The sequence below is a fragment of the Mangifera indica genome, unplaced genomic scaffold (genome assembly GCF_011075055.1).
Source record: "Mangifera indica cultivar Alphonso unplaced genomic scaffold, CATAS_Mindica_2.1 Un_0001, whole genome shotgun sequence".
In the NCBI taxonomy this organism is placed as follows: domain Eukaryota; kingdom Viridiplantae; phylum Streptophyta; class Magnoliopsida; order Sapindales; family Anacardiaceae; genus Mangifera; species Mangifera indica.
Window position 1 is genome coordinate 44,283 of NW_025401093.1, and position 16,654 is coordinate 60,936.

Here is a 16,654-nt window from a genome sequence, read left to right on the forward strand (position 1 = left end):
GCTCCGATTATTAATTTTTTTAATCCCAAAATGACATATTCTCATTCTTTAAATTTAAAAAAAAACCAAATTTTCACTCATTATTCACTTTCATTAATAAATTTTGTTTGGTTTTCTTAAAATTGTATATTTTACCATTTTATTAAAATTATGAAACTACGAATAACATTTAAATATAAATATCAAATTAATAGTAAAGTCTTACTGCTTATAATTTATTACTTAGATCCCTAAAAAAAAATTAAAATTCTTATTACTTTTTTAAATTTAAAAATTTATTACTTAGTGTCAAACACGTCATCTTCGTCTCTCAAACGAAAACAATTTTATCTTCATCTCGATCAAAAACAACCGAAGAGGAAAGAGAGATGATCGTAGGGAGAGATAAGACATGAGGGAGGACTGCCAGAGATGACAAATTGAAACTGGAGAGAAGAGAAACAAACCTTGGGTAGGATTGTCAATTTTCAAATTTTGGGTTGGGGAAATTGTAAGTTTTTTAAACCTGGAGAGGAAAATGTGATAAAACTTTAAATTTTTTAGTAAATTATGGTTTTAGCCCTAACCCTAATTGAGATTTTTAACAAAAAATTAGTTATAAATAGGTGGATGTTTAGGTTTTTGAAAATTAAATAGTCAGAGTTTGAGATTTCACTATACCTGGGCTGGAAATTAATCTTTGGGCCTTCAATAAATAATCCCTTCTCTACCTTGAACTTCATTTCACACTAATCGTTCTCTTTTTTCTGCTTCAATTTTATTTTTATTAAATTTATGCAACGTCCACTCATGATTATTCTTCCAACACTGTTTGAGTAATGGATGCTTCCGGCCACCTCGGCTCCTCCCTCGTCCATGCTGCCGTCCACACGCATGGTCAGCTCCCTTGTCGTTTCTTCTTGTTTTATTTATCCTCCCTGCCATTTTATATACCTTTCTTTTGGGACTTATATGAGGTTTTCATACGTCCATTGTAGCATTTTTTTTTTTTTTCATCTTTCATCAAGCTTAACGTTCCAGCTTTAGCAAATATACTATGATTTTTTTCTTTTTGTTAAGATTGAAATTTAGGTAGTTTTATATAATTAATTAAATTGCATTTACCTTAATCCTTGTACATATTTCACAAACAATAGAAGTAAATGCTCTATCTATAGAAGTTTTAAAGAATTTATCATTTATTTAAATTAAACATTTTTGAATTTTTTTTTTAAAGAGATTCAAAATGTTTATTGAATTGTGGGTGGTGTTTAACAGGGAGTTTGAAAAGTTACGAAGAATTAAGCTCCAACAACGATAAATAGAAAGTATTTAAAGCAGACCCCTTTGATTATCAGAGCATAATGGATTCTTTGAGGGGATGTTCAGGCTTGCTCTACTCCTTTGAGCCCCCTCCTGATTGCTCCACCTATGATGTACTTAATTATCCTTTTCTTCCTTTCCTTTATTTAATTCTCTTTCAGAATTAAAAAGGAAAAAAAATCATGCCAATAGATTGGAGTCTGATTAAGTTTAGTTTTTTATCTACTTGGTCAGGAATTAATAGCAGAAGTAGAGGTGAGAGCAGCTCACAATGTGTTGGAAGCATATGCACAAACTGATTCCATCGACAAAGTGGTTTTCACTTCATCTCTCACAGCTGTTATATGGAATGACCACCCTAATACGCTGTCGTCTGATCTTGATGAAAGGAATTGGAGTGACATTAATTTTTGCAAGAAATACAAGGCAGTATTATTTTCTTGCTTTTATTTTAATTATTATAAACTTATTTGATAAATTTTAATTGCTTTTAATCACAAAATTGTTTTTTTAAATATTATATAAATATATTTGCATGTATTTAAAATCCTAAGGTACAATGAAGGCATTTATGCAGTTATGACATGCGTTATCAAAGACAGTGGCTGAGATGTACGAAGATAGGCTTATAGTTACAAAGGATCTTAGGTTCAGTGTTGACGCTTACATCTGCATATTTGAAGATGTATTCATACGGTCGCTATGTTTACTTCAACCACGTAATCAATTGTAACATTGAGGCCCTAAAGCTCACCCACATTCTATTCCCGCCCTCCAATAATACTCCTCTAAGTCTAAGGTAAATAATAAAAATTTAAATGTTGATATTTAAGTATTATTATTATTTAAAAAATGATTTATTTACTTGAATTTGGGTGCAGTTTGGAGGATACAAGAGTTCTGCAACAGAGAATAAGCAACAAGAAATTAAACAAATTAATGGTAAATTATGAGGGAGGGATTCAAGTTGATTGTTCATAAGCATACCAGATAGAGTAATTAGGCTTCTCAATCCAATTAAAGTTGTTGAAATTTACTTTAAGTGGATTCAATTATATGCTTGTGTGAATTCCATCAAACATGTTCAATGAAATGGCTTTCAACAAACCCGCAAAGTCAAAACACAAATGCTACACCTCGATGTCTTAATAATAGAAAATTATCTCTATTTGTTTATGATAAAACTATGGATATTTATTTTAAACATATAAATAAATATATATTTATGTGTATTATCAAGCAATTAAGTAATCAGTTACTCATATAATGACGCACATAAAATGTATACTTATTTATATATTTGAAGTAAATATATACATAATTTTATTGAGTTGTTTATTAGATCAAATAAATACAAGCACAGATGCATTCAGTTGTTACAAAGTTGCAAATACTCAACTCAAGGATTGATTGTTGACTTGATGTAAGCATTGCTCTTCCACCCAGAAAATTTATTTAAAATAAATAAATAAGACACTAATTCTAACGAAATTAAGAGACAGCAACTCCCCTAGCAATCATGGCTGTGACCAGTTGTATTTTCTTGTTCACTTGCCCAGAGGAAGAATCTTCTATGTAGTTACCTCCATGATTGTGCAAAATAACCACAAATAGTTTTCTTTTTAGATAATTTCTTCTCCCACCCAAGGTTTGGTCTTAAACACTTTTTCACCCCAAGTTTGCATAATTCAACTTTCCCACCCAAAATCAAGCATATTGACCATCTCCCACCCAAAATTAAACTATGTTAATGAAACAATAATATTAGAAAATAAAATTACTATTTTATCCCTATTATCTCATTTTTCAAAATTATCATCTAACCCTAAATAAACAAAAATTAAAAATAACTTTCAAATATTCCAGTTATATAACAAGCCTCTTATTTCTATTTTTTTTCACTCTCACTCTATCTTCCTCTCTTCCTATAAATATAAGTATCTTTGTCATGAAACTGTATATCATAGGGATAACATGTAATTTTTTTAAATGTTGGGGTCTTTTTGAAAATTTTTCCGGGTTATTAGTATCTCAAAAACGTTTAAGGTCTTTTTGAAAAATTTTAGGGGGTTATTAGTAACTCAAAAAAGTTTGGGATCTTTTAGAAAATTTTAAAATACTGCCCACTCCCAATAGTTTAAAAAAGGACATTTACATTACACTCCCCCAAAGTTGAACACAATATAACAAATTATAGATATAAGTGTCATATTAAAACTATTAAAGTCATATAGCAATTTTAAAATATATAAGAGTTTGAAAATTTTCAGAAATTAATTTGTGAGTTTTTAAGGGTTAAATTAATTTTGATAAAAAATTGTTATTTTTTTAAATTAATTAATGATAAAATTAATATTTTACGCTTATACTATTATTTATTTTAACAATAAAATTATGTGTACATATATTTGGTATACAATTTAAATATACAGATAATGTATTATTATATAATTAAATAATTTTAAATCAAAGATAAAGTAATACTCAATCACATAATAATTGACACATCATTTATGTATCAAAATTATATATAAAAAATATATATACATATCATTACTCTTTTTTAAACAGAGATTTTAGGTTAAACTTTGGGTGGGAAATGCCATTTTATTGAGACATGGTAATTGACAGGTCCTTGCCTAATCTAACTTAAAAAGACCATAACATCAGGGATGTTTGGTCCATCGGTATAATAAATTATTTCAGTAATATAAATTTTATTATTAATATTATTTTATTTAATTTATCAAGCAATAAAAATTTTCAATAATGTTATATTACCAATAATTATATGTCAAATAATACAAAAAGAAATTGTATTACTATCCTCACCTTATGTGCTAAAAGATAATCTTCATTTTATTACAATTCTATCTTATCAATTTTTTAGAACAAAAATATTATTATTTTTTATTAAGATAACACATAACATAAATAATATTTCAAAACAATTATACCTAAAACCATTTAAGTAACATAACAACTTAATACTCTTTTATTTTTTCCAATCAAACACAATAATTATTTATAACTATCAACGTTATTATACATAAATAATGATTTATACTTACTAATTTTTTAGGTAATCTATCTTTGTAATCATCTTTCATTTTCCAAATAAAAAAATAATCTAAACCAAACTCACCCCAGGTATTACTAGCACCGCATACTCAGTAATCAATCATCAAGCAAGACCGGTAGAATTTGAATAAGAAATTGGATTAAAACATATTTTCACACCAATAAGTATAAATAAATCAACACTTTTAGATAAATATATTTAACAAATTCTTTATAATCATAAGCCAAACTTCTTGCAAATCTCACTAAAATTTCCAAAAGCCCTGGCTTCTTAAAGTTTTCTATTTTTATGATAAGAGACATTGACAAGCAATGCATCCTTGAAATCAAAGGATCAGATTTATGTTAACTTCTCTTCAATTGATGTTATATAAATTTTCTTTCTACCTCCAAGATATATATTTACTATATATTTCCTCTGCTCTTACATGTCAAGGAAAAAAACAATAATTTGGCTTCAATCCATTTATACTTGATTGGTATTCAAAATGTTAATCATATTAGGCTTTTGTTTGCAGCAACAGTATGACTTGCAATTTGCATTCAAAGATCATGTGACTTACCTAATTTTGTCCCTAGACACTGAACAAATTTTGATCTTATCGACAAATAGAAAATTTATTTTAGTTAGCATAAAAGAATTGGATTAAATTACATGGAAAAGCATTAATAGAAGTAATAATCCTATACCAAGTCAAAGGACTAGTGGTTGATGGATGAAACATAAGGTTTAAGGTACCCAACTCTCTCCAGTCTAAAATATGGTGCATAAGTTCACATTTTTTATACAAAAAGTACCAAAAAAGAGAAAAAAATCATAAATGCTTGAGAGAATACCTAATTCAAACATACTCATCTTTTGGATGACTAGACAACTCACTTTATATCTTCTGATTGATCTAAAAGCTTGTGTATCTTCTTGCTTCCTTTTAAATTAGATAAATTCCCCTAGGACATATTTATTACCTTTAACTTCCAACTTGCCAATAAATAGAGAGGTTTTTATCTTTTTCCCTCAAGTGGCTACAAATTACAAAACATATCAAATTTATGATGGAAAAAAATTCAATCAAAGAATAACCAAACATATGAGAACATTATACTATCTATTCCACAAACTTGGTGGGATGCAACATGTCTCACTCAAGTCAAACCTAATTCTAAGGCTATTCAAACCAACAAATATATAGTTAAATTAGAGTCAATGAACAAAATTAATTAAAGGTGAAGGGCACCCTCAATGTTCTCGATTCTGATGTTGCTCATGGTATCAATGCCAAACAGGATCTTGCCTAAGACAAGTAAGAGTGAGAGACTCTAAGATATATTTTTAGAGAACAACACAATTAATTTCATCCATTGAATTTGAATCCTAATATAAATTGAATTATAAACAAGTTATGCATTTTAAAAACCTAAAATCAGCTGGTAGCAGCCTGCCATGTGAAAGCTATGTGCTAGCATGCAATTTCAGTACAAACATGGATTTTTCAAATTCTTTGGAAAAAAAAAATGGACCACAGATCTTCACCCAAAAAACTTAGACTAAAACATCGTAGTCTGGATATCTATGGGATAATATCTAGCCCAACATTTTATACAATAAACTGTGGCCATTTTTCCACGGTGAGAACAGAAGCAAGAATGATAGGTCTATGTAAAATAGTTCATTAAAGCTAGTTTTGTTTTATTTTCACAGCAATCAGAAAATTCAGGGAGTTGGACCAGAAATCCTTGGAAAAAGAATTAAACATCATAACTTTAACAAGTAATCACAACAAGCTTGTCTTCATCACTCTTTTGTAAGTGCTTTAGTCTCTACTATTCAGGGTCATCTTTACATACAAGAGTAACATACATATGTTACTCATACATGTAAACTTGTTTTTTTAAGTGCTTTAGTCTCTACTATTCAGGATCATCTTTATGTACAAGAGAAACATACATATGATCCAGACGACTGGATTGCAGGTTTTACTATCTATGAACTAGGATTTTCTTTACTGGTATCTATATTATCCACCAAACAGTTGATTGACATAAATTCAATACAACAATATGCAATAAATAAATAAATAAACACAGAATATTAAGGTACAGAAAAATCAAAAGAAAAAAATAAATAAAACCTGTCCCCGATTGGAGCTGTGCTGAGAATGAAATTGAGTTGCTGATTAATTGATTCCTGCATCTCTTTTTTTCCACCACTAAAAGCACCCTTAAGCCAGCCAGACAGCATATTTTTTTGTTGTGGTTTCAATAGTGTCCACTGCTCAAAGGTAATAACCTCAGGTGGAAAATTGCTTGAATAAATGGAGCTAGAAAAATAAAACCAAATTTCATAAGTTAGTCACTGATAATCCTAAAATATTTTAACAACCAGGTGCAATACAATCAGTACTTCACACTCAGAATACAAACAAAGTTAAGGGCATAAATGTCAAAATGGAATCCAAATCATGCAACTTCCTTTTCTGAAATATTTTCAATGTCATAATCAAAATCATTCATCTTTCTCTCAGTGCAACTACTATTTATAAGCAATTAAAAGCTGTGGCTCAAAATATTTATGTTGAGTTTCAGCACTATAATCAACTAGGTCAAGTTCATAACTAAGAAATTTTTCCACTCAAAATATAGTCTGTCTTCGGCTGCTTCAAACATACAGATGACACATTACATTTATCACCAATAGCACAGACATAAATTTATTGTTTAAGAAATTTCATCAAAATTACAGTAATAGATACAGGACAATACAAAATCAGTAATTCTGTCATAATGTTATATGCATTCATCAGTTAAAGCAACTAAAAAGTACATCAAAGCTCCCCGCTTACGGCAGAATATACTACACTGCAATCCTGGGCACACCATTATGGAGATTTAAACACATACTAAAATTTTGGATTAGGAAGTATCACTTTGTATGAGAAATATCCTTCTGGCAGGGCAACTCCCCTTTGTTCAAGAAATGAAGCTTGTTTTTTAACTTCCTCCACCTGAGACATAGAAATTACAAAAGAAAAAATAAATTATTAATAAAAATATCTTTGTAGTGTATTTTCCTCTGTGAAGCTATAGATATCAGAGACTTAAGGACTGGTGAAGAAAACCAAATGAAAAGAAATATTTCAAAATCTAATCAAAACATCTTCTAAAATAATGGAGAACAAGTGTTCCATAAAGGAGCTGTACACAATGAAATTCTACTAAGCTCACAACATATGGCAACAAGTTTTAAATAATGAAAACACCATCGTAATACTTTAGATCATTCACATAATTACAATGTCGTTCCAAATTAGATTTCCCACAAAATATGAAGTTCATAATGAATAAGATATAGAATGCTATGCAGTTAATACAGACACAGCAACTGCAACAAGAAAGGATCAAAAGAATTTATAGTCTTAAATTCATCATAGATAACAGTGATTGATTTTTAAGAATAGCCATGTTGCACTATCAATACAAGAAGCATGCCTAATTAAGTCACCATAGAAGAGACATATATAACTATGACTTACAGGGTCAGGATAATGCTGTGATCTGTACCCATGCTGGCCTTCACAAACCCAGCTGCCATCTCCATTGATTGATACAAATCCTGAAAAATTCTTCACAGAAACCACCACGGCCTCCCTCTAAGAAAGCATTAATTATATTGCCATGAATGTTGAGAAAAGAAATAAAGAATAAATAAATAGAGAATAAAACTATGATTATGCTACCATAATAGGGGTAACATATACGTGCAATTTCATTACTTGAAATGTCAAACTAGACATTTACAAGTCTATTTTGCTAAACACTCAATTCCTGTTGACATCTGCTTTTTTATTTTCCAAATCAACTAATATAAGGACATAAGTTTAAAAAAGTGGCATGGAATTATGGAGTTCATGAAATTTTTTCTTATAGAAAATTCAGTTGACAGTAAATTCTGTGCCCTTCGTTAACTTATGACACCAAATTAATTCATGCATTAATGTGCCAAAGGAATGGATTTTAAAGTGCAAGATTTTAGGTCCCCACCTGAGACTTTCTATCTCACTATAAGTTTTTGCACTACAAATTGAGTAATACTACATATAAAAATGAATTATACAAAACTATTCCCTACAAACTGATGCAAGAACCCTGCATGATTGATATATCATTAATCTAATTTGTCTAAATTACCTCTAATTTAAAATCATCCAATCACATTAAAACACCTCAATTTATATTGGTTGAGTTTGTATAAGGCGTTTCTATATGCAGTATTATTCTTACAAATTTGGCTCTGTAGCATAACCCATCAGTATTTGAGCGAGACCACAGAACTTAAAACACAACTAGTAAATTTAAGCTCATTTTACCAGAATCTAAAGTAGGAAACAAAATTCTTCTATTTATCTGCCAAACAAATAAAAAAATTTGAACAACAATATAAATGATAAAAATGATAACTTTATCGTTCAGTAACAAGAACAATATCTACATTTTGTCACGCACCGTATCCGGATCCGGAATTCGGGGACCCACGTGTGCCTTACCTCCATAAAGCTTTTCTAATCTACAAATTTAGTAAAATTAATAAATAAAAATTAGCTTTCTAATCAGATACCACAGAAGCCAAAATATTAATATAATTAAGTTTAAATAAGTAGAATTTTTAAGAGAATACTAAAAAAAGAAGTAAAAAATTTAACCTATATGCAACTGAGAAAATGGCATTAGAATCGGAGGTTTCGATGTCCAAAACGTCGTCGCCGTAGAAGATTCTTTTGAACAGTTTGTAAATTACGAGACCGCAAAGAATCTGCATCCACGCGGTGGCCGGAATCGGCTATGTTTAGTTTCCCGAAAATGAAATGTAGTGAATTTTCCTGGAAATTACGACCTGTTGGTAAGGACTAACGACCATCATAATATTACTTCAATAAAAAGGCTGAAGACATTTTTCCACCCAAAACTTTGATCCAAGGACATATTTCACTCTTCAAGTTTGCAATTTTTATTTTTCAGCCCGTCATCTACTCCTATTAATGAAAATCATTTAGTATTACATTAAATTACTCATTTGTCCTTTTATTAGTTTAATTATGAAACTATTTTGAACATTTAATGCAGTTGTGTTATTATTTTTATTTAAATTATATAAATAACCTATCCTTATTTTCTCTCCTTTTCTTCTATCCTCTTTTTCTTGTCTCTCTTCTTTCCACTTCTCCAGTGATGTCTTATTATTTTTAAATCCTCCTCACCTGCATCAAATTGTATTCGATTATAATATTGTTGGTGCAAATTCTTGTATTAGCACATGTGCTCAAATCAAAGCCTTACTCAATTTAGGTTATAGTAATAGTGATAATTATCTAGTTAGACTCTTATTAATACAATTTTTTTTCACCAACTGACATACTTAGTTTAGACTTTTGTATAAGATCAACTAAAGTAACAATTGTTAGAGTTTGAATAGACTTTTACTTAAACAAAAGGGTAGAAATTCAATTTACTAGCAAAAGATATAGAATGTTCAATAAGAAACTCTATAGTTATTGTCAACGTAATAAAGATAAAGATGTAAATAAGTTAAATATTTTTATATATTAACTATTTTTTGTTAATGTATATGATCTTCTTATTTTTTTATATATTGATTTTTATTAATGAAAGTGAGTGATAGGTGAACAAATAAATTTTTTAAATTTAAAAAAAGACAAATCTTAGTTTATCAAAGCTTGGGTTAAAAATAACCATTTAGACTTTGAGCTAAAATATAATACATTTCCTAAAGATATAATGATTCCTAGAAATTGAAATTTTTGCAACCATTCAACACAACAAACAAAACCCAAATTGCAAATCAATCACTATTATCTATGATGAATTTACAACTGTAAATTTCCCACCTAAGGTTTGTTGAAATGACAAATTCTCACTCGCTAAGTTTGGAAAATCCAAACACTCATCTATCATCCATGTTTGTTACTGTCTACTGTTAACTTTTAAAAGAAATGACTCATTTACCCTTTTATAAGCTTAAACTCTCAACTTTTCCACTGCATCACTACTCTTCTTTGGAACCATTTTCTCCAAAAATCTCATGTCTCACTTTCTCAAGAAAGAACATTTTTGTTGAAATTCTATTATAGTTTAGTCTTTAAACCCTTTTCTTTTCTCCTTTAAAAATGAAGATGAGGTACCATCATTTTTTTAGTTAATGGCGATTATAGTTATTTCACTTCCACCTGTTCCAAATTCAGCTCATTTTTTGCCCAACATATCATCAATCCTTTCATGGTTACTCCCGAACTCCACAAAAAAAGGGAAAAGTTTGTGGGATGTGTTCTAGAACTTCACGAGTTATCATCCAAGCGACAAGATAACAACCTAAACAAGATCAAGTAGTACTATCATTACTTTTGTTACATTTCAGAGTTACCCTCAAACATCATTGACGACTTTGATGATTCACTGGAATCGGCCACTAAGACCTACAAGAGAAACTTCAATCTTCAACCCACTGGTTAACTCGATAGTCAAACCATTCAATAAATTTTACAGCCTAGTTGTGGTAATCCCAACATGGCAACAACTTAACAATTATGAACTTAGTCAAAACGCTCATCTCCCCACAATTGGCAATTATAGTTACTTTCTTGGCACTTCATTGGCCGTTAAACAGGCGAGATCTGACATATAGATTTCCACTACAAAACCAATTGGCTGATGATGTGAAGCAAGTTTTGGTGAAAACCTTTGAGAAGTGGTTACAAGTGATCTCAATGGCTTTCACTCAAAGTGATTATTATACAAGCGACGATATCAGGATCGGGTTCTTCTTTGGAGGCCACGACAATTGAGAGCATTTGATGGAGTTCTAGTAACGTTAGCACACGCCTTCTTATTGCCTAGAGGACGATTTCATTTGAACAGTGACGAGAACTGGGTGATCTCAAGTGATATAACAAAATTCATAGTGAGTTCAATTGTGACCTTGAATCAATTGTCGTACATGGAATCGAGAACTTGTTAGGATTGAGGCATTTGTCGGTTGAAAATGCAGTAATTTATCCTACGATATCTTCACGAACCAGAAAGGTTGATTTGACATCGTTTATAATAGAAAGGGCTAATGGAGGTGGACCTAAAGAGTGCAAATGATGAAAGAGAATTAGATGTTGTTAGGACACCAACTATATGTTGTTAACACCCAATCGCAGAGTAAGTGATAAGAAAGGATAAGATGTCGTCAAACTGCTCTATTGCTAGTGTAGAGGGGTGGAAATCAGGGTCAAATATTTCAACGAAGCATTAATGGCCAGAGTGATGCAATGAAAAAAGCCCGAGTTTAAGTTTATAAAAGAGTAAATAAATCATTTATTTAAAAGTTAACAATAGAGACAAACTAGGCGGGTGTTTGAATTTTTTAAATTTAATGGATGAGAATTGTCACTTCAACAAACTTTGGTGGGACATAGTATTTTGGCCTTCTTAATATTATAATCTTTTGAAACACTTTTTTAAAATTTTACATATTCCTTAAGCAAAATTTCCTAATTTAAAACTTATTAATCAATTCATTAATCCAATCTTATTTTTTCTTTACTGTTAATTTTTTCCTCTTTGTCATTTGATCTTTCCTTTTACTTTTCTTTTATTCTCTTTGTTGCACTCATCTCTTGGGACAATGTCTGATTGTTGTGGATTTTTCACTCTTATTGTCTTTGCAATTTTCATTTAGGGATAAACTTGCAAATTTAATTTTATACATATTGTCTAAGAAACTTTTGGATGGTGAGTTATAAAATTGAATTAATTTTTGAATGTTTGTGTAAGAAATTGTGCATATTATGGGACAATATTTTGCACGCTAGGGGGTAAAAATTGTGAATGATGATTGAATATATGTGCATTCAATGTTTTGGATGTTTGGGCGTTCACCAATATTAAATATCTCCAACAATAAAAATAAATTATTCATTATTTTTATTAAATTAATAGTTATATGTGTTTATTGAATATTTTGAATTAGTTTATAAAATCTTATATATTATTTTAATAAATTATTCCATGCTAACAATATATATATATATATATATATATATATATATATATATATATAATTATTAATAAAAAGATTAAGAAAACAATATCTTTTAATGATAAAATAAGAAAGAATTAAAAAAAAAAAGACTTTATCCATTGGATAAAATAATATGAGGGGAGCATCCAAATCCTTAAGTTTAATGTAAATTGAAATAAGCTGAGTTGACAAGTTATTTTTAGTTAATTACCAATTAAATGTTAGAATAGTGCACTTACTCTTCTCTCTAGAATATTAATTATTTTAACTAATTTTTTTTATGCGATATATACATAATCATTTTTTTTTTTACTATACATATTTAACCACATATACAAAAACTCTAAAATACCCTTGAAAACTTGGCCAAACATTCCAAGACTCTTGGTCAAGCTTTCAAAAAACAAGTCAAGCCAAACTCATATCCAACAAGTCAAGCCATTGACCATTCATGGACAGAATAACCCAACCAACCCATTGTTGACACATCTTCGTTGATAGCCGATGCCAGTGGTTCACCGACAAGACCAAAATGACGGGTGGTTTGAACAATGTTATAGATATCAAAGGAATGATGGCTTTTAGGCTCTCAATACGAATATATATGTTTCATCCAAAAACTATAGCATATCAACTTTATAAACTTATAAAGATTGCGTAATCTATATTTGCTGGTGATTAATTTCAACGACAATATTGATTGGAAGCGAAAGAAAAAGATAAATCAGAGATACTAATTAACTTGAAAAATATTAAATATATCATGTTGCCTTGGTCGACCAACCAACCAACCCGGTCATGGCTAGCCTAAACCACAGTAACACTACCTAGAACACATCAATTACAGTTTCTCTCACATTGTACATGCTTTATGGACCATTTCTCTTTCCTATACTTCCTATTCAATTTCACATGGGTGTGCTTTAACCAAGGTACACTCGTACCTTTAAATTTCTAAGCATAGAAACAAGACTAGCATGGTAGCCTAGACGTATATGTAACTTCAACCAACCATGAGCATACTCACCATTGAGCAGGTGTACTCATAGTGATCACTTGCGTGTACTCAATAATCATAGGTATACTCAAAGTTGTGTGAGCATTTGTCTCACAATGTACACCCGTAAATCTGCATCTAGAAACAGAAAAATCCTTTTGGTCTTCTACCCAAACACCTTACTCTCTAATCAAAATAATATGCATTTTTGATTATCACAAAACATCTATCTCATACAAAATTCTTAGTCATATCAAAACAACAAATTATAGATCATTTTGCAGCATCTTATACCTATTTCAGACATAATCACAAAGCCAAACACTTGTAGTAATAGTTTCCAACCATAACTTAGATCTATTACACATGCTTTTCATATCAGATTCCAATGTACACTAAATGTTCACATGGCTATGGTGGTAATTCTAGTGTTATCAACAGCTTTTTCTAGTGACCCTACTGCTAGTCAAACTTGCAATTCTTCCTTTCCATGTGATGTTCTCTCTATAATTGAAATATGTAATAATCAACCAAACACCCTACGCAAGCCTTTTTATTTTGCGTGAAACTTAACACGTACAACTGTGTATATGCAACACACAGGCATACTAGTAGTCATAGAAAGAACCACAATCCAAAATTTTTTTAAACTACTCTTATCCATAACTTAACACATTATACGAGTGTCAACTGGTGGTCCGTTAAGTGCCTAATATAGCATGACCTTCTAAAACGTAGGTTATGTCATGGGTTTTACTACTACTATGGGCCAGCACGACCCGTTAGCATGGTGGGCTGCCCGAAGCTGGCCTAGCTTGACCCTATACGGTCTACTGTCACCTTTAATTAAATTTTAAATTAAAAGAAAATCAAAATCCAAAAATAAAAATTCAAAATTTAAACTACAAGCATGTTTTTTCCTTTGTTTTATCAAAAAAAAAAAAAGATTGAACTATTGGGCTATTAAGGGAGGAGACTCGTATTTGGACATGTGGAGGAAGGCAAGAATTAATCAGAGGAAAGACATCTAATTTCAAAAACTAAAACTACTAAATCAATTGAAAATGTATATAATTGAAAATATAAAATTGAATTGTGCTTTTATAATTGATCATCTTAAAAATAAGATACAAAGTGTGTTTCTAACTCTTCAATATGTGGTCAAATAACAATACATTTGTTATTTTTTACACTCCATACTCATACCATCCGAATTTCTCACACCAACACAACCAAATTACACACCTAATTGAAATCAGTTAGGACCAACTGAGCTGTTTTGTGACTATCTGCTTGTTAAATATTCATATCTTTTACACTTCTATATCTGTTGTTTGAAAAATTTTGTGTGGTGCTAGAGATAAACTTAGGGAGATCTGATCATAGGAAGTTGTTCATAGGCTTTTTGATCAGTTTTTTTTTAGGCTTGTATGGACAAATTTCCTATTCCTCTTCTTAATACAAGTTCCCATCAAGCACCTAAACAGGTTAAATAGAAGAAAAAGGTGGATACTGTTCAATTCCCTCCCTTTTGAGCTGAAATTATTAAAATCTTAGAGCAGAAGATTATATCACTTACCAAGGAATAGAGATGCTTTTGATGCAAAACAGTTCAATGAGTCTTTCCCGGGTCCAGTGTCTTCTTTATCTTTTAGCTAGTAAGATAATCTTGGTTCTAGATATTTTAATAAAGAGTAAAGATTCATGGAAAGAGTTTTGGGGACGGACTTCAAAAGATGAGTTTGCAGTTGAGGAATGTTGCCCCACCTTTAAGCTTATACTTATAGACATATTGGGCACTGAAAGAGGGATGTGGGTTGAAAGGATATACGGGGATATTCAAAAGCGCATAGATAGTGGGGTATCCATGTTGATTTTCAGCTAAGTAAGATGTCACTTCTGATTTCAAGAGAAATTGTACTCATGGGTATTATGACAGAAAGGCAAACAGAGGAGCTAGAGAAAGGTGATATTCTAACTATTCAATATGTCTAAAATGTTGTTATGCATGATGTCTTTCATTTCGATATAGAAGAAAACTATGACTAATGGGATGTATCAATAAAAGCATGATCAGATGATCCAGTATTTTCAAAGTTGCATTGGCCCAAAGACATTGAGCTAAAGGAAATAGTCAAAAGAATGTACTCGTTGTAACTTATAAAATAAATTCCGCTTCAAATATACGAAAAAAGTCTTAAAGCCAGGCATAGGCTGGAGTTCACAGATTCTCTTTTGATGGAGATGCAGACAATGAAGCTTGTCTATGAGTTGTTGTCCCTCTGTGCGTTCACCCCATATTATTTTGAAATCATACTTTATAGTAAAGCTGAATTTTTGAACAAAAATGAGGATGAAAAATCAATTTTGTTTTACCTCCAGAAATATATCAACATGAGTGGAAAACTTTCGTGCTCAACTTAGTAGTGATGAGAATTCTATAGACACTAAACATTTTGATAGTCCCAATGGAAGAGATATGGAAGTTGCAGTTTCTAGTTGGGCTGCAAGTAATACTCAAGGGGTTAAATTATCTTTTGAAACATATGTCATTATGTATCAAATTTATGGAAAGCAGAAAGGGGAAGGGAAGTCTTAGGCTATTAACAGAAGTCTCGGTGCAAATAGTCTAAATCCGCTTTGTTCATGATACAAATTACTCTCGGTGTCGTGGTGTTTTTGCAGTTGCTGACCTACATGTTTTATGAGAGAGTATTGATCAATTTAGTTGAAGTGTAGCAACAACTTTCGACCTGTAACCTTGAGGATAAGGTGGGACTAATTGAGGGGGTAGTGTTAGAGCCCTGATTATTGAAGTTATATTCATGCAGGTACAAAGGGGAAAATTTCAATGGATGTTCAGATCCAGCATTGGAGAAAAGAAGTCCTGGGAGATCCATGTTAGCAGCTCCAAATGTTGACACCTGGCTGCTCAAGAATGGAGATGGTGGTTGGAAATAATTTCCACAACCCACTTTCCAACTGCTACGTATAAGATGATTTTTCACCAAATAGGAAAGCAATAAATATAAGGATGGATAATTGAATGTGAACACATTTAAACAAGGTGGGCTGAGAATCTTAGACGAATGACTTTGGAGGAAACATTCATTGTCTTGCAGGAAAATTTGACTATTATTTGTAACCAAAAGTACAAAATTATGAATATGAATTTGAAATGGTAAATATCATTAAAA

At 30.7% G+C, this 16,654-nt stretch overlaps 2 protein-coding genes and 1 pseudogene across 4 annotated transcripts; 2 read left to right on the forward strand and 1 right to left on the reverse strand.

The window, feature by feature from the left end:
* Positions 1-818: 818 nt before the first annotated feature.
* On the forward strand, positions 819-2,303 carry LOC123205082 (annotated as a pseudogene).
* A 2,694-nt stretch (positions 2,304-4,997) lies between these two features.
* Positions 4,998-15,207, reverse strand: LOC123205025. Of its 3 annotated transcripts, XM_044621815.1 has the most exons (7): positions 15,037-15,207; positions 9,081-9,257; positions 8,884-8,944; positions 7,914-8,030; positions 7,282-7,385; positions 6,513-6,701; positions 5,404-5,675 (listed from the first exon to the last, which is right to left on the reverse strand). In XM_044621815.1, exons 2-7 carry the CDS (start codon positions 9,194-9,196, stop codon positions 5,654-5,656), a joined length of 609 nt encoding a protein of 202 aa, XP_044477750.1. In that variant the 5' UTR covers positions 9,197-9,257; positions 15,037-15,207; the 3' UTR covers positions 5,404-5,653. The 3 variants fall into 3 exon arrangements, with proteins under 3 accessions (XP_044477752.1, XP_044477751.1, XP_044477750.1); XM_044621817.1 differs by lacking the exons at positions 5,404-5,675; positions 15,037-15,207 and adding an exon at positions 4,998-5,362 and having other exon boundaries at positions 6,512-6,701; positions 7,914-8,028; positions 9,081-9,239; XM_044621816.1 differs by lacking the exons at positions 5,404-5,675; positions 15,037-15,207 and adding an exon at positions 4,998-5,362 and having other exon boundaries at positions 6,512-6,701; positions 8,884-8,939; positions 9,081-9,236.
* LOC123205083 (metalloendoproteinase 3-MMP-like) lies at positions 10,595-16,418 on the forward strand. The gene is given in 7 exon segments (XM_044621900.1): positions 10,595-10,706; positions 10,811-10,948; positions 11,026-11,150; positions 11,204-11,323; positions 15,151-15,318; positions 15,368-15,423; positions 16,289-16,418. Coding segments are annotated over 7 exon segments (849 nt in total).
* The last annotated feature ends 236 nt before the right edge of the window (positions 16,419-16,654 follow it).